The 27,392-nt window shown below is 36.9% G+C and overlaps 1 protein-coding gene across 4 annotated transcripts in view; it reads left to right on the top strand.

Annotated features, from left to right (window-relative positions):
• Positions 1–27,151, top strand: part of ZNF148 (zinc finger protein 148) — a 215,311-nt gene extending 188,160 nt beyond the window's left edge. For all 4 annotated transcript variants that reach the window (XM_053564494.1, XM_053564497.1, XM_053564496.1 and 1 more), the window contains 2 exons: positions 18,592–18,710; positions 18,973–27,151. In XM_053564494.1, coding sequence (XP_053420469.1) covers positions 18,592–18,710; positions 18,973–20,571 — 1,718 coding nt within the window. In that variant the 3' untranslated portion in view covers positions 20,572–27,151. The remainder of the gene's footprint in view (positions 1–18,591; positions 18,711–18,972) is intronic.
• The last annotated feature ends 241 nt before the right edge of the window (positions 27,152–27,392 follow it).

Below are 27,392 nucleotides of genomic sequence, written 5' to 3'. Positions count from 1 at the left end.
CCGTGGCGTCACATGGCTCACAGCAACCTCCAGCTCTTGGGCTTACGTGATTCTCTTGCCTCAGCCTCCCGAGCAGCTGGGATTATAGGCGCCCGCCACAACGCCCGGCTATTTTTTGTTGTTGTTGTTGTTGCAGTTTGGCCGGGGCTGGGTTTGAACCCGCCACTCTCTGTATATGGGGCCGGTGCCCTACTCGCTGAGCCACAGGCACCGCCCCATCTGTCTTCTTTAAAGAAGTTTCTCTTCAAGTCCCTTGCCCACCCTGAGATAGGATCATGTGTTCTTTTCTTGCTAATACGTTTGAGTTCTCTGTGGATTCTGGTTATTAGACTTTTATCGGAGGTATAACCTGCAAATATTTTCTCCCATTCTGAGGGCTGTCTGCTTGCTTTACTTACTGTGTTCTTGACTGTGCAGAAGCTTTTTAGTTTGATCAGGTCCCAGTAGTGTATTTTTGATACTGCTTCAATTGCCTGGGAGCATTGAATATTCTCCCAGGCCGATTCCTTCAAGAGTTTTCCCTGCACTTTCTTCAAGTATTTTTATAGTTTCATGTCTTAAGTTTAAATCTTTTATCCAGTGAGAGTCTATCTTAGTTAATGGTGAAAGGTGTGGGTCCAGTTTCAATCTTCTATGGGTTGCCAGCCAGTTCACCCAGCACCATTTGTTAAATAGGGAATCTTTTCCCCTCTGAATGTTTTTAATTGGCTTGTCAAAGATCAAATAACGGTAAGTAGCTGGATTCATCTCTTGGTTCTCTATTCTGTTCCAGACATCTACTTCTCTGTTTTTGTGCCAATACCATGCTGTTTTGATCATTATCGATTTATAGTACAGTCTCAGGTCTGGTAGCGTGATTCCTCCTGCTGTGTTTTTATTGCTGAGTAATGTTTTGGCTATTCGAGGATTTCTCTGATTCCATATAAAACGAAGTATTATTTTTTCAAGATCTTTAAAATATGACAATGGAACTTTAATAGGAATTGCATTAAAATTATATATTGCTTTGGGTAGTATAGACATTTTAACAATGTTGATTCTTCCAGCCATGAGCATGGTATGTTTTTCCATCTGTTAACATCTTCAGCTATTTCTTTTCTTAGTGCTTCATAGTTCACTTTGTAGAGATCTTTCACGTCCTTTGTTAGGTATACTTCCAAATATTTCATCTTCTTTGGCACTACTGTGAAAAGAATAGAGTCTTTGACTGTTTTTTCGGCCTGGTTAGTGTTGGTATATATAAAGGCTACAGATTTATGGGTGTTGATTTTGTAGCCTTAGACATTGCTGTATTTCTTGATCAGTTCTGAAAGTTTTGTAGTAGAATCCCTAGGGTTTTCCAGATATACGATCATATATCATCTGCGAAGAGTGAAAGTTTGATCTCTTCTGACCCTATGTGGATACCCTTGATCGCCTTTTTTCTTCCCTAATTGCAATGGCTAAAACTTCCATTACAATGTTGAAGAGAAATGGAGACAATAGGCAGCATTGCCTGGTTCCTGATCTAAGTGGAAAGGATTTCAATTTAACTCCATTCAATACGATATTGGCTGTGGGTTTGCTGTAGATGGCCTCTATTAGTTTAAGAAATGTCTCTTCTATACCAATTTTCTTAAGTGTTCTGATTATGAAGGGATGCTGGATATTATAAAAAGCTTTCCTGCATCAATTGAAAGAATCATATTGTCCTTATTTTTTAGTTTATTTATGTGCTGAATTACATTTATAGATTTACGGATATTGAACCAGCCTTGAGACCCTGGGATAAATCCCACTTGGTCGTGGTGTATAATTTTTTTGATGTGTTGTTGGATTCTGTTTGTTAGGATCTTGTTGAATATTTTTGCATCTATATTCATTAGTGATATTGGTCTATAATTTTCTTTTCTTGTTGGGTCTTTTCCTGGTTTGGGGATCATGGTGATGTTTGCTTCATAGAACATGTTGGGTAGTCTTCCTTCTGTTTCTATATTTTGGAACAGGTTCAGTAATATAGGTACTGGTTCCTCTTTAAAGGTTTGGTAGAATTCTGATGTGAAGCCATGTGGTCCTGGGCTTTTCTTTTTAGGGAGATTTTGTATGGTTGATGCTATTTCGGAACTTGATATTGGCCTGGTTCAACATTTCCACTTGATTCTGGCTAAGTCGTGGAAGCTGACGTGCTTCCGAGTATTGGTCAATTTCCTTCAGACTTTTGTATTTCTGAGAATAAAGTTTTTGTAATATTCATTAAGGATTTTTTGAATTTCTGAGCAGCCTGTAGTTATTTCGTCTTTGTCATTTCTGATTGATGAAATTAAAGATTTTCCTCTTTTTTTTTTTTTTCCTGGTTAGGATAGCCAAAGGTTTATCTGTTTTATTGGCCTTCTCAAAAAACCAACTTTTTGATTTACTGATCTGTTGTATAATTCTTTTGTTTTCAATTTCATTTAATTCTGTTCTAATTTTGGTTATTTCTTTTCTTCTTTTCCAGTGCCTTGAGATGTCCCATTAAGTAGTTAACTTTGTCTCTTTCCGTTCTCTGGAGGAAGGCTTGCAGTGCTACAAATTTCCCTCTTAGAACTGCCTTTGTGGTATTTTAGAGGTTCTGATTATTCGTATCTTCACTGTGTTTTTTTTTTTGTAGAGACAGAGTCTCACTTTATGGCCCTCGGTAGAGTGCCGTGGCATCACACAGCTCACAGCAACCTCCAACTCCTGGGCTTAAGCGATTCTCTTGCCTCAGCCTCCCGAGTAGCTGGGACTACAGGCGCCCGCCACAACGCCCAGCTATTTTTTAGTTGCAGTTTGGCCGGGGCCGGGTTTGAACCCACCACCCTCGGCATATGGGGCCGGCGCCCTACGGACTGAGCCATGTGTTTTTGTTTCAAAGGTTTGGCAATTTACTTCATCTCATCTATGACCCAGCCATCATTCAGCATAAGGCTATTTGACTTACATGTTTTTTGTGTTTTTTTTTTTGACTTCCATGTTTTTGTATGAGTATGCAGATTCCTGTTGTTACCGAGTTCAACTTTTATTCCATGGTGGTCTGAGAAGATGCAAGGAATAATTTCTATTCCTTTAAATTTACTGAGGTTAGACTTGTGACCTAAGATGTGATTAGTTTTGGAGTATGTTCTGTGGGCTGGTGAGAATTATGTGTATTCAGTTTTGTTGGGATGAAATGTTCTGTAGATGTCTGCTAAATCCAAATGTTGAATGGTTAGGTTTAAATCTAAAATTTCTTTGCTCAGCTTCTTATTGGAGGATCAATCCAACACTGCCAAAGGAGTGTGGAAATCTCCGACTATTATGCAGCTGGAGGAAATCGAGTTGCTCATGTCTGTTAGAGTTTCTCTTATAAATTGAGGCGCATTCTGGTTGAGTGCATAAATATTAATAATTGAAATCTCATCATATTGAGTATTATCCTTAACAAATATGAAGTGACCATTCTTATCCTTGTTTACTTTTGTTGGTTTAAAGCCTATTGTGTCTGCAAATAGAATTGCAACACCTGCTTTTTTCTGATTACCATTTGCCTGAAATATGGATGACCATACTTTCACCCTGAGTGTATATTTATCTTTTAAGGTAAGATGTGATTCTTGTATGTAGCAAATATCTGGCCTCTGTTTTTGTATTCAGTCAGCCACCCTGTGCCTTTTTATAGGACAGTTTAAGCCGTTCACATTAATGGAGAATATTGATAAGTCTGGTAGAATTTTGGGTATCGAGTTTTTCAAAAGTGGACATTTTTAATCCTTTCGCCATTGTGGAAGCTGGAGTTTGATCAGAGTTTCTGAGTGAGTTTTCTTTTGTGGTAGAGGGGCTGGTCATTATGGAGGATAAGTCTGAGAATATCCTGAAGAGCTGGTTTAGTTATGGCAAATTTCTTCAACATGTGAATGTCATTAAAGTATTTAATTTCTCCATCATAAATGAAACTCAGTTTAGCTGGATACAGGATCCTGGGTTGAAATTTATTTTGTTTTAGGATATTAAAAGTTGATGACCACCCTCTTCTGGCTTGAAAGCTTTCAGCAGAGAGATCTGCAGTCATTCTAATATTCTTCCCTTTCCAGGTTATGATTTTCTTACATCTGGCTGCTTTCAGAATTTTCTCCTTCATGTTAACTTTAGTGAAGTTAATTATGATATGCCTGGGGGATGTCTTATTCAGGTTGAGTCATCCTGGGGTTCTGAGACTGTCTGCTGTCTGAATTTTAGAATCTCCTGGCATGTCTGGAAAATTCTCTTTCACAATTTCATGGAGCAGGGCCTCTGTGCCTTGCGAAGCCACTTCATTACTTTCAGGGTTTCCAATGAGGCAGATATTACCCTTCTTCCAATTATCCTAGAGCTCTCTGAGAGAACAATAAGTTTTTGGTCTCCGGTTCTCTTACTCTTTGAGAGTTGGAAGTGTTCAAAAGCTTTGTCTTCAGTGTCAGAAATCCTTTCTTCTGCTTGCTCCACTCTGTTACTGAGGGATTCTACTGTATTTTTCAGATCTTTGAGGGCTGCAAATTCTTGCTTCAGTGCGTCAAAATCTTTGGTGGTTTTGCCTTTAAATTCATTAAATTCTTGAGACAACTTTTGAATTTCTCCTCGAATTTCTAATTCCAAATTTTCCTCCATTCTATTAATCTTGTTTGCAACCCAAATTCTGAATTCGATTTCTGACATCTCGGCCAGCTGTTTATGAATGGGATCTTCAGTTACATGTGCCATATCTTTCCTTGGGGAGGCTTGATCTATTCTGGTTGTTCACGTTACCAGAGTTTTTCCACGGATACTGCCCCATGATTATTTTACACCATTTGACTTGTACCCTGGATCTTTGTCAAGGACCCGTACAGTGCTATGGCCTGAGAAACTCGGGACCTGTTTGGTGTGGTGGGACTAAGTGGCTCTGTCTTGTTTTCAGCTGATCTTTGTCCGACCCTAGTGAAATAGTTACTCTGGGTTGAAGTCTCATCTGTGGAAAAATACCCTCAGTTAAGTCACCGAGCCCCCGACAGGTAACAATTGGAAAAGGAAAATCAAACCTGCCTACAACCACACACCCAGGGCACTTTTGGGATAGTCCTTGGGCGATTGGCTCAGTTCAAAAGGTCCAAATCAATTGTCTCAGTCAGTACCTGTCTCAGGTGGGAGAGTTTAAAAGGTCTCTGGCGACAAGATGGCAGGGGTCTGTTGACAACTCAAATATGACTTGCTCCAGTACCCCATGAAGTCAGGAGGCCCCAGCCAGCAAATAGATTAGTCTGGGAAGGTTGATGCCTCCTTCCCCACTTTGCACCTCTGTCACACCCAGTCACTGATAACCCCGCAGGGCTGTGACCCAGTTGTCTCCAATGAGCAGATACTCCAGCAGTTTGCACACCTGCCTGTATCACAAGGAAATCTGTCTGCTCAGCCAGGCCACTGCTCTCTGCCTCTATCCAGCAGGGGTAGGTGAGTCCTGACAACCTCAAGCACTTGATGGAGTCTGGGGGGGCGTTCACTCAGTTCCAGCCCCTCCCCTGATTGATGTTACTGACAGGACAGAACAGAACAACTTTGCGGGAATTTGTTTCTGTCCTTGCTAAATTCCCCTGCAGAAGCGAAGCTGTTTTGAGTTCACAGAGCCTGCACCTCAGGCCCTGTCTTTGATCCTGCAGGTTTGTGTTCGGTTAGCTGTCCGTTACAGCCACCTGCACTCCTTTGTCTATAGGCTGACGATCCCCTGAGGGCTGGGTGCGTCTTAGGCTCAGTAAAGCGGTCTTCTGGGTCAGCCCTGCCCTGGGAATCTCCTGGCTCTAAGCGTGAGTTTTCTAGTCCCCGTGCTCCACCCAGGCCAGTACCGCCTCAGGCAAACCCATTACTCACGGGGCCTGCGTTTCCGTCCCAGATCTATTCCGTTTTGGTTGCACCTGAGAAGATGCCCAGCCTCCTCTGTTTTCCCAGAGAGACAGGGAGTGTGACTTTGGAATATCCGGGGGTGAGCCCTATTGTTGCCAAAAACGGCTGCTGCTCTGCGCCTCCAGGCACCGCCACTCCAGCATGGTTCCCTCTCAGCTGACCATCCTCTCCTCACTCCCGTGCTGCAGAATCAGCACTGACCAGCTGCAGTCCAGTCCCTGTCCACACCCCTCGAGAAATCACCCAAGAATCTGGACTCCTGGGGGACAGGCCTCCAGACCTCAGAGTGAGAGTGGAGGGGAGTGCTGGGAGCTCATAATTGCAGGTAGAGAATATATACAATTTTATACAGTTTTATACCTGGCAGGAGAACACCTATGGCACCCTAGTAGGGGAGGTAGGTCCGGTTTGTAGAGGGTCTCTCCCGTGAAGTGTAGTGGGAGGACCTTTGAACTCTGTTTGTTTGTTTGTGGGGCACCCTGCGTCGTTCTCATGGGGGAGGGGACTCCCGTCTGCTTGGTGATGGATTTTGTACCTTTTATTTGTATCTTTGGGGGTTGCAGCTCGCCTCAGTGGTGTTGACGTGCGTTCTTCAACCTTCTCTCTTGGTGCAGCTCTAATCCACCAGGTTACTTGCTAAATTTCTGTCGTTTAACTCTCCTTCTGGACGGGAGCCTCATGGCGTTGTAGCGCAGCGTGTTCATGAAGTGGGCCACTTTGGCGCCGCACAGTGAACCAGATAGTGCCCTGGTACTGATCCCTGACGTCCAGCAGCAGCACGTTGGGCTCTATGCGTTGGATCTGTTGCACCTTGGTGAAAAGCCGGGCCATGCCACCCATGCAGCTGCTGGTGTTGACGTACTTGCTGGCGTCCTCGCTGGTCTCTCAAAGTTCATTCTTACATTACTGTGTATGTGAGTTATCTCATTTAATGTTTGATTCTTAGGTATATTCTATTAATATTTCCATTTTGTAGATGATACTATCAAGTCTTAGGAGTTTAAAAAACATGCTCATTTTCCCATAGTTAATAAATCCTGAGACCAGCATTACAGCCTAGCTAGTCTGTCTATAGAACTTTCACTCTTGAGTACTGTTTTACGTTGAATTGTGTAATAGCACATAATTTTATTCTTTGGTTAGTATAATATCGCTCTTTTAATTTTTATTAAATTATAACTGGGTATACTGATGCATTTATGGGGTTCAATATACTGATTTGATATACAATGTGAAATGCTTATATTGAACTAATTAATTAACACATCCATCACAATTATACATTATACTCTTTTCTTAATAGTTTTGACATGTACCATTGCATCATGCACATTAGATGAGGTCCCCCCCAAATGCCCTCCCACTTGCCTCCTCCCGTCCCCTCTCTTTCATCTTCCCTTCTACTTTCTGGACTCCAGTTACATTTTACTATTTGTTTCAATGTGTAGGTGATTATATATTGATTTCATAGTAGCATTGAATTCATTGGATACTTTTTTTTCCCATTCTTGAAATACTTTACTAAGAGGAATATGTTCCAGCTCCATCCACATAAACATAAAAGATATGAAGTCTCCATCTTTTTTTATATTTGCGTTTTATTACATGGTGTACATATACCATGGGTATACACGGGTTGATGGGCACTTGGGCTGTTTCCGTGTCTTGGCAATTATGAATTGGGCTGCAATAAACATTCTGGTGCAAATGTCTTTGTTGTAAAATGATTTTTGATCATCTGGATATATACCTAATAGAGGAATTGCAGGATCAAACAGTAGGTGTACTTTTAGTTCCTTGAGTATTCTCCGAACTTCTTTCCAAAAAGGTTATATTAGCTTGCATTCCCACCAAGCAGTGTGGAAGTGTTCCCTTCTCTCCGCATCCCCACCATATCACTTTTATAAATTTTGTTGTCTGCCCCTTTTTATGACTTATTAAATGTGGACATTCCCTTCTGTTATCAAGTGTGTAAGACCATGTAAATTGTCATAGCTATCACATTTTTTACCTAGATTTTATGAAGACCATTATTAAAATAATTTCCACTTGCATTCTGATTAATAACAACAGTAGATATCATTTTTTTCAGTATTAAAATACTTTACATTCAGTGTTATAACAAAGTTGATTTAGGTAAGTTTTGTGGAGAAACTTCAGGGGAAAAGTATTATAGAGGTGAGGAAAAACATGAGAGTTTTAGGAATAGAAGGAAGGCCACTTTGCAAGAGCTCAGAAAGCAAAGGGAGATTTGTGAAGAAAGGTCAGATTCAAGAGTATGACAGGTCAGATGATAAAGGACCCACTTTTAATTTTTATCCTGAAAACAAAAGAAGTCCATCAATCGGCTTTAAACATAAGATTTACTTACATTAACAGAATCTGTCTGTACTGTTAATTAGGGAAGAGTGAATCTAGAGGATATTACAAGGGCTGTCCAGAAAGTAGCCAGCTATGTAGTGTGAAAATAATATTAACAATGGCTGGATACTTTCTAGAAAACCCTCTTATGAATGGTCTGGGTCAGAGGATGATGGTGTCTTGAACTCTGGAAGATGACAGTGAGAAATAGAAATAGATTTGATAGGCATTTAGTAATGAGCATCAGTAGTGCTTGTTAATTGGTTGAGTGTGAAGAGAGGATAATGAAAAATTGTATAGGGCCTCTGACTCGAACAACTGGGTAATGAGGGGACTGCTATTCATGGCTTAAGCTTTGAGTTGAAGACTACAATTTTAGTGTGGGACAAATGTGTTTGAGATCTTTGTGTCATAGAAGTGGATGTATTGAATAGGCTCTTTGGGTGTGTGGATGTAGAGCTCAGATTTGAGAATAATTAAAGCTATGGATAGACAAACTTCCCTTTATGCCAAAGAGGAAAATACAGATGACAGATAAGCAGAAAGCTTGAATTAACATTTCCCATTTTGAGAGAGGAGGGGTGAGCTGGAAAGACTACTGTAAAGGAGCAGTGAGGTTGAAGTAGTAGTATGGATGCCAAGGGAAAAGTGGACCTCCGTAAAAAGAAGGGGAGCATTTGAGCTGAATTCTATTGAGGGGATCCGTAAGATAACTGAAGACATCTAGTTGTATTGGTTACCTGAAGGCGATTTGCAAGAACCATTTTGATGGGGTGGTAATTGCAAAAGCTAGATTGAAATGGTTTGAAAAGAGAGAGAGGAGGATTAATTGAAACTGTCTAAAGTTAGTTATGCCAAACTATAGTGAGTAGATTATGCATACAGCTTATATCCTTATATTGCTGTCATTTATAGTTTACCCTAATAATTTTCCATTTATTATAGTAAGACTTCTTACCTATAAACAGCTGAATAGATGTGGTGTCAAAGTTGCCAGGGAGAAACATCAAAGTGAGGGAAATGGTTTCAGTGAATGACTGTTAGAGGAGAAATTCCAAAGCCATTGGGTATTGGACAATGGCCATGGGTGGGAGTGACACTTAGAGGTCATTTTTTACTTACCATGTAATTGCTTTCCTAAATGTAAAGAACATTTACAGACTTCATGATATTTTCCAGGCATACTTTTTCCTATTAGTCCTAAAATCATTCACATGCTGTATAGATTATCTTCCTTTTCCAGTAGAGAGGCACTGGGGGAAAAACAATAAAGAATTTTCTCTAAAAGGATTTCATTTAAGTGTTTTTATTTTTCTTAGGAAAAATGGTAATAGTCACACCAGAGTACCTAAGTCAAGAATAAAATAATAGAGCCCATTATCTCCACTACTTTTTTAATATAATATTTGAGAATAGCAGACAACAGAAAAAATATTTTAGGGTAAAAAATCATTTTTTGCAAGCAGTATGATTATAAACTTGGAAGATAAAAAATTTCAGGTGAAAAATTACTGCAAATATATTAAAATAGCAGAAAACCATACCCTGTGTGTGGTATGGTTACAGGCAGAGACTAGACAGGGTAATGGATGAAAATACTTTTTACAACATCAACAATAAAAAGATTAAAATAAGGAATAAATTTATAAGATGTACAATATCCCATATGAGGAAATCATTAAAAAACACTGCGGAGGACAGAAAATAAAATTCTATAAATTGGGAAAACTCATTCATAAGGAAATTAGACCAAGACGAACCAGAAGAACACAGGAAAAGAACAGTGATAGAATTAGCCTTATCAGATGATAAAGGATATTTTAACGTATTAAGATAGGGTCTTGCAGTGTTGCCGAGGCTGGTCTCAAACTACTGGCCTCAAGTGATCCTCTGGCTACCACCTCTCAAAGTGCTGCAGGTATGAGCCACCATACCCAGCCTAATGTACATTTTAAGGGCTCAATAATTAAAACATTTTGTTTCTGGCTTATGAATAGTCGCACCAGTAGAACAGAATAGAAAGTCTAGGAACTAAAAAGTACCCATGGAACTTATTAGTATGTGATTATGATGATGAAATGTGTTAGAGGGAACCTGACCTTCTCTATGAATGGTCTTGGGAAACTGGATATTCATCTGAAAAACCAGGCTTTGTCTATACCTCACCTGTCTCAAGGTGAACTCCAAATATATCAGAGACTTAATGTAAAAAATGAGACATAGAGTTTAAACTTATGTGTCTGTGAGAAAATGGGCACATTGGAGTGAAAAATTTGTTCTAAACAGCCCTCAAAATCCAATATCCATAAAAGAAAGGATTAATTCTAACCACATAATAACTAAAACCCCTAGTAGCAAACAACTCCACCCCTATTATACAAGGGGGTGGGAAAGGCTAGGAAAAAAATTCTAGAACTCATTATACATAAAAGACCACCCTCCCTAATAAAGTTCTAAAGGAAAAGACTATCAAATCTACAAAAAAAAAGATGGATGAAAGGTAAGAGCAGACATTTCATAGAAAATGAAATATAAAATGGTTCAACCTTGTACTACATTGTTTTTTCTTCTGTTAAGTGTGCAGTCATCATTAAGTTTGACAACATTATAGTGTATGACAAAGTTATAGGGAAATAGTCACTTGACACCTATGGAGTCAAATTTGATAATATATTTCAAAAAAAAAATCACAAATGTATTTATTATTTTTCCAGAAACTGTGTTTCTGGTAATTTATCCCACAAATGTACCTGTAAAGGTGTGAGTTAATGTGTTTACAAAGTTATCCTGTCACACAATTTTATTTATTTATTTTTTTAATTAATTTTTTTTTTTGGCCGGGGGGCTGGGTTTGAACCCACCACCTCTGGCATATGGGACCCGCGCCCTACTCCTTGAGCCATAGGCACAGCCCCTGTCACACAATTTTAATAGCAAATATTTGGAAATAATGAATAAATTGTAGTATGTCTATCTTTCCATCAGAGAAAAAGATCAGTTGTCAGAAAGAATGAGATAGCTCTTTGTACTGATAAAATCTCCTAGGCGCTTTCTTGACTGAATAAAAAAGAAGATAAGAATAGTGAATAAAATGTGCTATTGATATAAAAGAATGGGAGAAAATGGAAAAGAGTCTGTGTATTCATTTTTGCTTATATTATGTGAAAATCTGGAAAGAAACACAAAAGCAGTTACCTATGTGGGGGCAAAGACAGGAGGAAGACATTTTCCTGTCTACTTCTTAAAAATTGTTTTGAACCATGTAAATATATTACCCAATTCATAAACAAATAAATATTCTTAGATAGTGAGACTTAAGTTTTTAAAACTTATAGAATGGCTAGTTAAAAAGAGAGGGAAAGGAAAAGACCATTAAAATGGAAGACAGGAAACAAAGATGCAAAGAAAGATGGTAAAAAGGAAGGAAATACTTAGGAAAGGAGAACAAAAGGCAGAAAAGAATAGAAATGAGAGTTGACAACAGTGGGTAATCAAAAAATAATTGGCAGGTGAATTTGTATTTGCTTTTGTCCTTGGCTGATTTAGCCACCATGATCAGTCTGTTTAGTTTGTGGGTGTGCTGTGAGAGATTGTTTTTAGCAACAAAGGTATATTTGTACAAATTAACTTTTAAGCTGTTACTGTTTGTAGTACATTTTTATTAAAGGAAATTTCTCTTTTTTTTTTTTTTTTTTTTTTTTTGCAGTTTTTGTCCACGGCTGGGTTTGAACCCGCCACCTCCAGCATATGGGGGGCCGGGACCCTACTCCTTTGAGCCACAGGTGCCGCCCTAAAGGAAATTTCTTAATGTTGCTTCTAGTTAAATAAACTGTTAATTCTTGATCATCTGAATCATCAGATAATTTAAACATGGATTTTTTCCAGTTAACTTAAATTGAGTTTAATTTTGAGATCCTTCTCATTCGCTCTGCGTGGTGTCACTTTTTTTCATGCAATATTTCATTGAGATATAATTCATATCAGAAAACTCACTAATTAAAAATATATAGTTCAGTACTTTTTAGTATGCTCACAGAGTTGTTTAACCACTAATTTTTAGGATATTTTCATCAACCCCAAAAGAATACCTGTACCTCTTTGTTATTCATCACCATTACCCACTCCTTTCTAGTCTTGTACAGCCATTAATCACTTTCTGACACTACAGATTTGCCTTATTATGGGTATCTCGCAGCATTTATTTTTATAGCTGGATAGTATTCTGCATATTGATACACCACATTTTCATTTGTTCATCAATTGATGGACATTTGGGCTATTTGTACTTTAGGGCTATGGTAAGTAGTGCTTAAATGCTCATGAATGAGTTTTTATGTGAGCCTGTGTTTTAGGGTCTTCGTTATATGCTTTGTAGTGGAGTTGTTAGGTCATATGTTAACTCTGTTTGACATTTTGATGTCCTGCAAAATTGTTTTCTAAAGCTGCTGCACCATTTTATAATCCTACCAACCATGTATGAGGATTTCAATTTCTTTACATTCACGCTATTATTTATTTTTGTCTGTCTTTATTTTTAGCCATCCTAGTAGATGTGAAGTGATATCTCATTGTGGTCTTGATTTCCCTAATGATATGATGCTGAGTATCTTTACATGTGCTGATTGGTCATTTGTATGTCTTTGGAAAAATGTCCATTCAAATCCATTGCCCATTTTAAAATTACTTTATTTATCTGATGACTGTTCAGTTGTAAGAGTTCATTTTATATTCTAGATACACATCCCTTATTAGACCCATGATTTGTAAATATTTTATCCCATTCTGTGGATTATCTTTTTACTTTTTAAAAAACCATACTATGAAGCTTATCATTTAATCATTTTAAGTGTATAATTTAGTGACATTGAATGAATATGCTTTTCATGTCGTATAACCAAACAGTAATCCCTTTCCTCCCTCACCCAGTCCTGATGTAACTACTGTTTTATTTTCTATCTCTCTGAATTTGCATATTTTATTATAGACACACTCATATAAGCAGAATTGTTCCACATTTGTCTTTTTTCTTTTTCTTTTTTTTAGAGACAGAGTCTCATTCTGTCACCCAGGCTGGAGTACAGTGGCCCAATCATAGCTAACTGCAGCCTCAGACTCCTGTTCTCAAGCAATCCTCCTGCCGTAGCCTCCCAAGTAGCTGGGACTACAGGCACATGTCACCACACCTGGCTAATTTTTTATTTCTGTAGAGATGGGGTCTAGCCCAGTCTAGTCTTGGGTTCCTAGGCTCAAGTGACTCTCCTTCCCTGGCCTCCCAAAGCTCTGGGATTTACAGGTGTGAGCCACAGTACTGGAGCCGTGTTTGTCCTTTTGTATCTGACTTAGCCCAGCATCTTAAGTTTCATCCATGTTGTAGCATATATCAGAATTTCCTTTTTCTGACTGAATAATAATCCATTGTTTGTACATATCACATTTTTCTATGTACCCTTCGATTGATGGACATCTGGGTTGCTTTTGTCTTTTTGCCCTTGTGAATAATGTGACAATAAATGTTAGCAGACAAGTGCTACATACCTGTTTGAATCTAGTTTTCAGTTCTTTGGATGTATACCCAGGAATGGAATTGCTGGATCATAAGATAATCTGTATTTAACTTTTTAAAGGATCTTCCAGCTATTTCCCTTAGCAGCAGACTATTTCCTAACTGTCTTTTCATTTTTTTTTTGACAGTATCCCTTGAAGCACAAAAGGCTTTAATTATTTTTTAATTTTTTAATTTTTTTTATTGTTTGGGATTCATCGAGGGTACAAAGAATTAGGTTACACTGATTGCATTTGTTAAATAAAGTCCTTCTTATAATGGTGTTACCCTGTATTGCCATACACTGTAACCCCCACCCCATCTGCCTCCCTCTTCTCCTCTCCCCGCTCCCTGATTCTCCTATCCCCCACCATGTATTAGGTTATCTGCTGCCTTCATATTAGAATTAAGTACATTGGAGTCTTGCTTCTCCATTCCTGTGATGCTTTACTGAGAAGAATGTGTTCTGCTTCAATCTAGGTTAATACAAAAGACATAAAGTCTCCATCTATTTTAATGGCTGAATAGTATTCCATGATGTACATATACTACAGCTTGTTAATCCATTCCTGGGTTGGTGGGCATTTAGGTGGTTTCCACACTAGGCATCTACTCAGAAGAAAAAAAAATCATTTTATCATAAGGACATTTGCACTAGACTGTTCATTGCAATTCAGAAGTGTTTCATTTTAATTCTGTTTTTTGTGCTTTGGGTGTTGTCTAAGAAACCATTGCCTAACCAAGGTCATGAAGATTTATTCCCATGCTCTTTTCTAATATTTTTATAGTTACAGTTCTCACATTTAGGCCTGTGATCCATTTAGAGTTAATTTTTGTTTAAGATGTTAGGTCAGGATCCTTCTTTTGCATGTAGTTATCAAATTGTCACAGTACCATTTGTTGAAAAGACTATTTTTTCCCCATTGAATTGCCTTGGCATCTTTTTAGAAAACCAATTGATCATAAATATAATAATTTATTTTTGACACTCAATTTTATTCCTTGACATAGGTGGGTAGATAGATATCTGCCATTAACCATTATCACATTATCTTGATTACTATAGCTTTAAAGTGTTAAGTTTTGAAAACTGGAAGTGTTGAGTTCTCTTACTTCATATTCTTTCTTGGGATAGTTTTGGTTATTCTGAATATGAATCTTTTAAGACTAGGTTGTCAGTTTCTACTTTGAATTAGTTTGGGGAGTATTGCCATCTTAACAATATTAAGTATTCCACTTCACAAATCCACAGATACCATGCAGAATGAATTGAGTTCTAATCAACTTACTTTCTCATTTCTCCTTTTTTTTCTCATTTTGTTTTTGTGTGTATGGTTTTTCTTTTTTCTCTCTTCTCCTTTCCAACAACTTTACCTGTAATCACCTTACAGTCACATCCTGGTTCCTCTGGGATCTTGTCCATTTGATTATGCACCACCCAAGTTTTAGTTCATTGTTCCCATTCAATTTCTTTTCTGCACTGGCTTTTCTGTTTTCAAACAATTAAGTCTCCCCATCCTTAACAATATTTGTTTTTTAGTAGATTGCCTTCTATTACTTCCCATCTTTTTTATTACTTTCACTTTTAAACTTCCTCAACAAGTGATCTTCTCTTCCAGCTTCCATTGCTTCATTATTCTTTCATTTAACCCCTTGGCCAAGTTAAGCTATCTTTGTAGTCTCTGAGCGTATATTTGGAATCCTAGTATACAGAAGTGAGCTATTCTGTACTGAATTTTGCGTGCCAGTCTTTGAGCCTTTTTCTATCCAGCAGCAGCCCTTGGAGGTCTCTGTAGAATGCTGAAGAGCTTAGTTAGAAAGCCACTAAAGTCCCTTCAGCCCTAAAATTTGGTAACTCTATAGGAATTACATTAGCAGTTAGATTGTTGAACATTTAAAATAATTTTTGCCAAATTTAATTCTCATCTTAGACACTATTTCTCCTAGACATCTTATGGTATCTAAACACTTAGGTGCAGGCAGTTACAAAGTTACAAACGACATAGGTTCTGTAGGTTCATCTTGAGTTTGTATGTAAGTTGCAACAGGTACATATACCTGTTACTTATAATACCCCCCATTCATAAGTCAGGGGGATGTTCGTAACTCGGGGACTTACTGTAATAGCCTTCATCCTTAAGGGTGAGTTGTATGTAAGTCACATCTTTGTAACTCATGGACTGTCTGTACTCTGTTATTTCCCCCAATCCCCAAATTCTCTTTCCTTAGCTTCAATCACCCATAATCTTTTTTTTTTTTTTTTTTTGTAGAGACAGAGCCTCATTGTACCGCCCTCGGGTAGAGTGCCATGACTTCACACGGCTCACAGCAACCTCTAACTCTTGGGCTTACGCGATTCTCTTGCCTAAGCCTCCCAAGCAGCTGGGACTACAGGCGCCCGCCACAACACCCGGCTATTTTTTTGTTGTGGTTTGGCCGGGGCTGGGTTTGAACCCACCACCCTCGGCATATGGGGCCGGCGCCCTACTCACTGAGCCACAGGCGCTGCCCCTCAGTCACCCATAATCTTAAGTGCAAATTAAATTCCAACACTTTCAAGAAACTTTCTAAATCATACTAGCTCATAATAACATTTTTGCTACTAATAATCCACTGTAATAGTCGTTTGTACCTTCATTCATCTGGCACTTAAGAATTACACAAGGTGCTTTGAGCTATATAAATATGATTTAGGCCTAGATTCTGATCTAAAGAAATATAGTAGTGTAGTACCTTACTGTGTAAGGTACACAGTAGTTATTGAGTTGAAAGTAATGAATGCCACAGGAGAGAAACAGATAGATGGAACTGTTCCAGAATCCTCTGAACTTAAGTAAGGTAAAGATACCTTCTTTGCCCTGGGAGCATAGGACAGAGTTCCCCAGAGGAAATGGATTAGGTCTTGAAGGGAATGTAGTATGCTGAACACCCAGAGGTGGGCCTTCCTGACTTAAGAGCAGCATGAATCAAGGCAAAAGTAGGAAAGCATGAGATAGTAGGTAGTTTGGTTTAAGAAGGGCAGTATGGCGGGTGCCTGTAGTCCCAGCTGCTCGGGAGGCTGAGGCAAGAGAATCGCATAAGCCCAAGAGTTTGAGGTTGCTGTGAGCCTTGTGATGCCACGGCACTCTACCAAGGGCGGTACAGTGAGACTCTGTCTCTACAAAGAAAAAAGAAGGGCAGTAGTGGGATTTAAAGATACAAAAGTAAACCAGAGCTGGACATGGTTTTATTAGTTGTCTTTTTTTGTTTGTTTGAGAGACACATACACAGAGTCTTACTCAATCTTTCAGGCTAGAGTGCAGTGGCATCATCATAGCTCACAGCAGCCTCAAACTCTTGGGTTTAAGCAACCCTCCTGTCTCCACCTTCCATGTAGCAGGACTTCAAGCACCTCCCATCATGGCTGGCTAATTTTTCTGTTTTTAGTAGAGATGGAGTCTTGCTTTTGCGCAGGCTTGTCTCAAACTCATGAGACAAGCAGTCCTGCCTCAGACTCCAGAGTGCTTAGATTACAAGTGTGAGCTACTATAACCAACCTGTTATTTGTCTTTTTATAATGTATATGTATTATTTTCCTAATTATGTTACAAATCTTCTGAAGACAAAAAGTATGTTTTAAACTTTTATTCTCCTACAGCAGGGCTATGGGTAGAGGAGCAGTATTCAGTAAAATTTTGTTTAATGTATCAAAGGTAGAAATAGTAGTTTTCTAAACAGGCATTGCTCAAGATAACTTTTCTTGTCATACCTTTCTGCTTACTTAGACTGTACTTTACAGTTCCATAGTAGTGTGGTTCCTTATAACTAAAGTCCTCAAGGGATTAAAAAAATGGGGATAGGGACAGTTGTATGTCCAATTAACAGTACTCAATTAACAGTACTCAATTTCTCCAAATGACAGGAGAAATGATGGTTTGAGCTGAAAAAAGAGAATATTTAAAAAACCTATGGTTGAAATTCAAGTCTCAAAACTTTTTAAAAATATTTATTGTATTATATTTTCCTAGGATTCAGATTTTATGTTTCACAAATATTTTAAAAAGAAATTAAGAGTTAAAAAACTGTACCCAAGAATTATGTTGAACTATGATGCATGAGTGACTTTTTTCTCCTTCAAAATATGTTCTAAAATATTGTTTTGTATGATTGAAAAAAAGATCATGGCTCGGTGCCTGTGGTTCAAGTGGCTAAGGCGCCAACCACATACACCTGAGCTGGCGGGTTCGAATCCAGCCCGGGCCTGCCAAACAACAATGATGGCTGCAACTGAAAAATAGCCAGGCATGGCTGGCGCCTGAATAGTCCCAGCTACTTGGGAGGCCGAGGCAGGAGAATCGCTTGAGCCCAGGAGTTAGAGGTTGCTGTGAGCTTGATGCTACAACACTCTACCCAGGGTGACAGCTTGAGGCTCTGTCTCAAAAAAAAAAAAAGAAAGATAGTTTATAAAACATCACCTACTCTACTGAAGCATTGGTTCGTATTATAAATTCCTGGTACTATTGGTCTTCACGGAAAGAGCATGTTATGTACACATACAACAAAAAAGCAAGAAAGTTGAGCATGCTTGCTTTCGGCCCTTTCCAACAGCATATGCTAATTCTTTTCATATTTATAAAGCAGTATATACTTGACAAATTAATTTGAAAAATATACTTAGTGTAGGGGAGACTTTGTTATTTCAAAAGAGCAAACAAATTATCGTGATTTTCAAAAGCTTTCTATTATAGATTCTTATGGCAAAGCAATTCATTTCTTTTCAATTATATGTTTTGTTTTGAACTTTCTATGTCTTGTATTAGGTGAAAAACCATTTCGCTGTGATGAATGTGGTATGAGATTCATACAGAAATATCATATGGAAAGGCATAAGAGAACTCACAGTGGAGAAAAACCTTACCAGTGTGAATACTGTTTACAGGTAAGAGACATGGTTTGAAATTCTTCTATCCAATTAAATTATAAAATAACCCTAATAAATTATACGAGAAATATTATTTACTACTAGAACTGAGGAACTTTCTTACTCTCAGCGATTAGATTTATCGTAGACAATTGGCTCAGTGAATTTGTGCGGAATATTTGTGTTATATATCTTTTTCTTAATTTTTTGTTTCTTTTTTCTCTTCTTGGTTGACCTGAAACACAAACAAAAACCCACTACCAACTTCTGGATTCCACAGTATTTTTCCAGAACAGATCGTGTATTGAAACATAAACGTATGTGCCATGAAAATCATGACAAAAAACTCAACAGATGTGCCATCAAAAGTGGCCTTCTGACATCCGAGGAAGATTCTGGCTTTTCTACATCACCAAAAGATAACTCACTGCCAAAAAAGAAAAGGCAAAAAACGGAGAAGAAATCATCAGGAATGGACAAAGAGAGTGCTTTGGACAAATCTGACCTGAAGAAAGACAAAAACGATTACTTGCCCCTTTATTCTTCAAGTACTAAAGTAAAGGATGAGTATATGGTAGCAGAATATGCTGTTGAAATGCCACATTCTTCAGTTGGGGGATCTCATTTAGAAGATGCATCAGGAGAAATACACCCGCCTAAATTGGTTCTCAAAAAAATTAATAGTAAGAGAAGTCTGAAACAGCCCTTGGAGCAAAATCAAACAATTTCACCTTTATCCACATACGAAGAAAGCAAAGTTTCAAAGTATGCTTTTGAACTTGTGGATAAACAAACTTTACTGGACTCAGAAGGCAATGCTGACATCGATCAGGTTGATAATTTGCAAGAGGGGCCTAGTAAACCTGTGCATAGTAGTACTAATTATGATGATGCCATGCAATTTTTGAAGAAGAAGCGGTATCTTCAAGCAGCAAGTAACAACAGCAGGGAATATGCCCTCAATGTGGGTACTATAGCTTCTCAGCCTTCAGTAACACAAGCAGCTGTGGCGAGTGTCATTGATGAAAGTACTACAGCATCCATATTAGATTCACAGGCACTGAATGTGGACATTAAGAATAATCATGACAAAAATGTTATTCCAGATGAGGTACTGCAGACTCTGTTGGATCATTATTCCCATAAAGCTAATGGACAGCATGAGATATCATTCAGTGTTGCGGACACTGAAGTGACTTCTAGCATATCAATAAATTCTTCAGAGGTACCTGAGGTCACCCAGTCAGAGAATGTTGGATCAAGCTCCCAAGCATCCTCATCAGATAAAGCCAACATGTTGCAGGAATATTCAAAATTTTTGCAGCAGGCTTTGGACAGAACTAGCCAAAATGATGCCTATTTGAGTAGCCCGAGCCTTAACTTTGTGACTGATAACCAGACTCTTCCCAGTCAGCCAGCATTCTCTTCCATAGACAAGCAAGTCTATGCCACCATGCCCATCAATAGCTTTCGATCAGGAATGAATTCTCCACTAAGAACAACTCCAGATAAGTCCCACTTTGGACTAATAGTTGGTGATTCGCAGCACTCATTTCCCTTTTCAGGTGATGAGACAAACCATGCTTCTGCCACATCAACACAGGACTTTTTGGATCAAGTGACTTCTCAGAAGAAAGCTGAGGCCCAGCCTGTCCACCAAGCTTACCAAATGAGCTCTTTTGAACAGCCCTTCCGTGCTCCATATCATGGATCAAGAGCTGGAATAGCTACTCAATTTAGCACTGCCAATGGACAGGTGAACCTTCGGGGACCAGGGACAAGTGCTGAATTTTCAGAATTTCCCTTGGTGAATGTAAATGATAACAGAGCTGGGATGACATCTTCACCTGATGCCACAACTGGCCAGACTTTTGGCTAAAAAAAAGTGTAAATAATACTGGCACTTTAGAACAGATTAATCAAGAGTGGGGTTACTCTTTGTAAAATGGAGTGCTGTACAGATTTAAGAGCAATGCGTAATAACAAGTTAAGCTGATATGAATAGCAAGATAATCCAATAACTGCATTTTGTTTGGTTAGTCAGCATTCTTTGAACTGCCTTACATGTTGTCACCTTTGTAGAAGCAATGCATTACTTGTTTTAGAACAGAAACTTGCTATTCCACCTACACCAAGTTTAAAAAAAAAAAAAAAGACTTTCGCACAATTGTTTCCTAACTGATGACATTGTACATTCTTAGGAGGTTAGTAATTGTGTGAATTTACTCATACTGTTTCTTAAGTTTTTCAGCATAGTCATTGCACTTCAGCAGGGAATCTGAATATACTTTACAGAGTGAATTTAAAAAAATTAAATGTCAAGAGATTATGGCTTAAATAAATTAGTGTGTCCTATAGGGGGAAAAAAGAAACCACCTTTTAAAAAGAATGATATGCCATATACCCTTGATTTACATTTTGCATTATATTGACATGTGTTTTTTGAAGAAAAAAGTAATAAAAATCTGATAGTCTAAGACTCCACTATTTAAAAGCCTAATTACTTTTAAAATATGCATACTTTCAAAACTTTTACCAAAATACACAACTGTTGAAGCATTCACTTCTCTATGGAAGTATGCGTATTGGTGTCAGTTTCTTTGTACAGTTGTATCTAGATATTTTTTATGATTTTTCATGTGCAGGTATCAAGGTTTTGAAGTTTTAGTAAAAAAATACTCTGTAGATTACATTCCCAAGAACATAATGCTTACACAAAATGTATATTCCATGTTTTAAAGCTTAATTGTATTTTACTTTACATATCCACTTCAGTTAACATAGAGCACTTAGAATCTATTTGGTATTTTTGATTTCTCAGAGTAAAACTTAGATTTTTAGGTTTGATATGGTTGTGTCATAATCATCTCATAATTGACAGTTTTAATTTTTGGCAATAAAAGGAAATATGGGGTATCTTTGGAACTGTAAAACCTGGTTTAATCCTTCTCTTTCTAGATTATTAATAGATTGGATAATTAAACAGGATCCAGAGAAACTAAAGAAATGAGCATTTTAATTGCTTATTTTATCTTGAGTTACTTTTCAATGAACACTGCTCATTACTATTTTACAAACCAAAAGTGTCTACTAATTCCAGTAACTACAATTTCTTTTTCAGCTAGATGAGTGATGGGAAATTTTTTGTTGCATTTCAAAATTTAAATAAACTACCGACTTTATCCTTATACCATGAATGTTTTTTTTTAATACTTTGTGTTAAAATAATATAGCATGGTACAATAAATAGTGCTTTTTTATACACATATATCTATACACACACTTTTCTGAAGAATGATGGTTTGAGTTACACATTGGACAGTTTTGATTTTTGGACAATAACATTAGTTATAGTGATTCTATTCTCATTTGCTCCAACGTTTTTGTTTTTGTACTTTAAATTTCCACCATCTTTGTCACAATGCACATAGTAATTATACCATCAGTGAAAAATCTAAAATTAATACCCTTTGAAGATAAAACTTTATTGTTAATTTCAATTTTAACTCTTATACTGGCTCTGTAGATCTGCATTCTTTGTTTCAATATAAAATGTTACCCATTTAAATTATTTTTTTCTTTTATTTAATGTTATCCCAATGTTCTCAATAAAGGGAACAAAGAACTATTCACTCTTAACATCCTTCATAATATTCACTTATTTTTGAATATATGGATATTTTTATGATAAGGAATATGAATTATGTTTAATGTGGTTTCCTCTAAGCTTTAGTTAGTAGCTTTGCTTGAAATACTGGTTTTCCCATTTGACAGCTTTCTTTGCTGCCAAATTTTTCAAGAATTTTAGACTTCTTTGAAGTAAATATTTCCGTTCTGCCATTATTGACTCTTAGGATTGGTGTGTTGTGCATCACATAATTGCAAGAAGGCTTCATTTGGGTGAGCTGTTAAAAATGGAACTGTGTCCACCTTAGATTAGCATTTGTGTTTTTTGCATTGTACTTTTGATGAAAGTAGGAATTCGTTTCCTGAGTTGCCTTTTTTAGAGCCTGATCAAAACTTTGTTCCATTGAGAATTTGATGTGATTCTTGGTACACTCAGTTTTTTTGTTTCAACATCACCAGCACAGTTTTTAGAATATGACTCTATTGCCGAGCACTTAAGGTAAGCTTAGGAAGGAAGGCCTTTGAGAATGATAGTTATGCAAGCAGAATTTCAGGTGTCGCATTCCTGTCTTTAACACATTTCTTTACATAATGGCAGACTTTTCTACCAAGTTGTAAGCATTTGGGGGATAAGTGTTACTAGCCAGCATAACTTAGTGACTTACCATTTATATATAGTCATCACTGTCTTACTGTGAAGTTCTAAATGCCTACCAGAGTTACCTGTGTGATCATCACATGATAAACATCTCAGAAGTTTTGGGTTTCCCCACTTTGGTTCCGAAAGTTATTTAATTTCTATCTGGGCATTAATAGAGAAAATAAGTAGCCTTGTGTGCTGCTTTAGATAGAAACATGGAGGATATGAGGTAACCTTTTGCAATTCATGTTCCTCATGTCTTGCAGTGAGCAGATTGTTCTATAAAACATGCTTGTACACCTCTAAACTTTTGAGTAATGTGAATGAGGTGCGCTTTTTTCTCTTGGGACCTACTCTTCTGTTTGAAGACAGGAAACATCACATTAGCTGAGGTAATATTTCTTGAACATCTTCTAAAAGGGTTTTTAAAAACTTATTGCACACATATTTCATTTGGTTTTGGATATTTGAGTGGCTCTTAAATATCTAGATCTACATGCAGTGGTACTTGCTAAGGTAGGAGTTCATCTTCCTAGCTCTGGCTGAGGATGCCAGCAGTCACTGCATCTTATCTCAAGGCAGAGGAGACCTTGTGCGAGGGCAGATTTTGATTCCGCAAATGAGAGACATTTGCAAGGTGCCAGCTAGGTTAGATCTTTTGCCACTTGTTTCATTTTATTAATCTGTGTTTTTAAAGGGCTGTTGAAAAATAAAGCTGGGAAACTTTAAAAATAGGCATGACTATAGTACTACATTGCTTAGAACATTTTAAACTAGAACTCATTTTTCGCAGTATATTTACTTGAAGAAGCACTATTATCAATGAAAAATACTTTGAGTCTGCAATTTAATTTAAACCTTTTCTGCTTCAAATTGCTTTATTTCAGGGAAATGATTTTCCAGTTGTTTTTGCTATATTCTGCAAATAAAAATCGTATGTTTCCTTTTTTTGTTTAAACTTCGGTAGGAAACAAACTAAAGCAGACAAACATTTCTTGTTATGTTTGTTGCTTTCTTTAATCCAATGGATAAAAAAGTAAAACCCTGTAAACATTATTTTATTTTTTTATGCAATACCATGCTGTAAATATGGTTCATCAAATAAGGATGTACCTATGATTGAATCTTTTAATTCTGCACAGTTAGAGTTTATATATAAACGTGTCTTGACAATCAAGGACTTTTATGTGAGTCTTCCTTTATGATGTTTATTAATGTTATGCATTCCATTTGTTTTGAAGTGAGTACCAATGTGCTAATTTGTATTGTCTGAAAGTATGTAATGTTTTTACAGCTTGTTTTTAAGAATCTGTAAATAATGTACAAACAAATCACAGTACTGCTTTATGTTAGAAGGCATATGATGTTGTACTGTATGTAAGCAATAATACATAGCAGTGCTAACTTTACAAGTAGCATCAGGAAAGTTCTAAAAACATTTCAGAGTTATTATCTTTATTTCATTTAATGATGATTATCTTTAATCAGTTTTTATAAGCAAATTCCATTGTTCCTCCTATTGGAACATAACACTGTTTACACAGCATATTTGAAGTTGCAGGGGAGACAGGCTAAATCTGACTTCATCTGTACTCACTTTCACTAAGCATTGAATGGCCTTACCACTCTTCTGCAAGATGGAGGAAGACCGCAAAACTTAGTGCCCATCACACTGAAGGAAGGGATGTGTTGTTGTTGTTTGGGTTTTTTCCTGCTTCTGTACTGCTACCTAACCTTGTGGTCTGCTTTGGGTTTCAATATTTGTTTCTGTTTTATATTCAAGCCTGTAAGTTTTGAGGTGACTTCAGCTCCATTGTGAAATAGATCGTTCTCTTCATATTTCATAGCTACATTTCAATAATTCGAAACTTTCTACTTTGATTTTTAGATACTTATTTTTCGAGCTTGATTTCTCAGCTGCTCAGATGAATTTATTCAACTTCAATACAAAGAAAGACAAACCTATTGTAGTTTGAAGTGAGTAGATATTATACTGTACAGAACAGCTAACTAATTGAACACACACATCACTGCTTTAGAACTAAAAACGCCGATTTATAAATGTATATGACCTACATTTTATAGGAAAATGTTTTTAAATGCTAGTCATTTATATAATGTGCTTTGAAGGATTTGCTAGTCCACTTCTGTCACTTTTTAGTACACTGGTATCTTTTATATGTAATGTATGCTTTTTATTATTGTAGCAAAGCATTTCAGTAGAAAGACTTTTGCAACAATATGGGGGAAATTTTTCATTGTTGGATTTGAATTATACTGGATTTTATCTGTGTAGTCTTGTCTTTATTTTAATGCTGTCTGGAAGGGAACTTGGTATCCAAATAAAGCAGGTAACCTCATTTTACTTCAAGGGCATACTGTGTAGTGCTGAATTTAATCTGAAAATCTGATTTTGAAAAGAAAAGTAAGTTTATAAAAATTGTACAGAAGAAATTAAATGTGTGATGGAAATCCTGATGGCAGAGCACGTTGAATTTTCTGATATATAGTGTTATTTTCCTGGGATTCTATGCCTTCTTTGTATTTCAACTAATAAAGGAAAAACCCTGTCATTAAAAGTGTTAGGACAATAGGATATTCTGATTATGCAGTATTACTTTTCTTATCCCATTTTCTGACCTTTTCTCAATCACTGTAAATTTTTATTTTCTATTTCCTATTGATAATTAAACATGTACATAATAGACGCTGTTGTATAGAACTGAATAAATTGGGTTGCTATGCTTGAATGGGTAGCTAAATGGAAATATTTGATGGATAATGAGAGTTCATAAAATGCTAGAGCAAATTTACCAGGGGAAGAGGGGCCTTGTGTATCTTGGGAAGGTCAAAGCAGGTTGTTTCTTCAACTCTTAGGAAATCAGTGTGAAGGAATCAACTGCAAACTCAGTATAGATACTAAGTGGTCTTTTCCTTCCCTTCTTTCCCCAAAAATAGCACTAAATTTCAAAATCTACTCAGGTGAAAATTGCTTTGCAATGAAACTTATCACATTGAAATCTTCACTGTTAAATAAAAAAAATGTGATATTTTTAAATAGAAACTTTTACATGAGTAGTCAGCAGCCTGACAATTGAATTTGGTAAGTCAGTATATTTTAAAGTATATCTTGTCCTCCAAATAGAATTGTTTTTAAACAATTGGGAGGATTTTTTTGTTTGTTTGTTTAAATTTTTATTGTTACTGTAAAAAAGTCTTGCTTGACCCCATATGCTCTGAGGAACTGCTGAGCCTTTATAATACAATGAAAGCTTGTTTCATGCATAGACGTGGAACATAAAAATGTCCTTTGAACTATTCATAAAAGGTTTAATGAGTTTCATGGCTTTTGGCACAATTGTCTTATAGTTAACCTTGCTCTTTGGAGTTTATAATATCATTTTATGTATTGTGATACTAAAGGAAGTTTTTGCTTTATTTAAATTGAATTATTAGACTAATATTTGCAAATTCTGCATTTCAATGTGGCTGTTTGAAAATAAAAAATACAGAATACAGTTTTATGGATAATTTTCTAGCTGAATTTTTCACAGTATTCTGAACCAAATAACTTGTGGTAAATATGCAAAAACTGTGGTGCAGAGACAGTTACTATTAAAGGGAAAAGGATGTCTGTGTGGAATTAAAGTTTTCAAATTGGGTAACAATTTTCAGGGCCTTTGCTTTAGCTTTGTGTGGAATGTTATTAGTGCTACAATGCAAGAGTCAAATGTTACTATCTAATGTTTTAGACTTGAAATGTGTTATTTTCTTTACAGATAAGATTTCATTAATCCACCATTAGTAGCATACAAGTACATGGTTTTTTTTTCTTTCGTCATTGGAGATATGTTTTCATCCATCAATCACCTAGCCAGTACCCTATCTTGCGACCAGTGGGATGCATTGTAAGAAAGCTGTCTGCAGTTAGGAATGCAGTCTGAGTCCATGGGACAAATTTAAATTAATCGGCCCTTGCAGAGATCAATCCTAGGACCTTGGCCTTATTAGCATGGTGCTTTAACCAATTGTACATAATAATACCATTGATAGTTTACTGAAGCATTTCCTAGATCCCAGTTTTTTTTTGAATGATTAGGAATGATGGGTAGAGGGGTGGGAAGATACTCTACATGATACTTCTCCCATCTTCTGAAGATTATAAGAAAAAATAAAATTGAAGTCACTTGAATTAATGTGTTGTCATTGAGTCTTAATTGACGATTTATTAAGCACAAAGTAAAATGAAAGTTTTCTGATTATATGTTTGGATAGAATTTTTAAAAAAATTATTTTCAGTGCGCTGGTAAACCTGATAAGGTGTTAGAATAAATTCTATCCAGATGATGGATAAAGAATCGGTGGAGGTGCATAGTTTTAAGTGAACTAAAGCTTAAGTTTACTTTTGTCATTTTCAAATATAAAAGGACAGA

Source organism: Nycticebus coucang, chromosome 16 (assembly GCF_027406575.1).
Source record: "Nycticebus coucang isolate mNycCou1 chromosome 16, mNycCou1.pri, whole genome shotgun sequence".
Lineage (NCBI taxonomy): Eukaryota > Metazoa > Chordata > Mammalia > Primates > Lorisidae > Nycticebus > Nycticebus coucang.
This window is presented reverse-complemented; position numbering and strand designations above follow the sequence as displayed.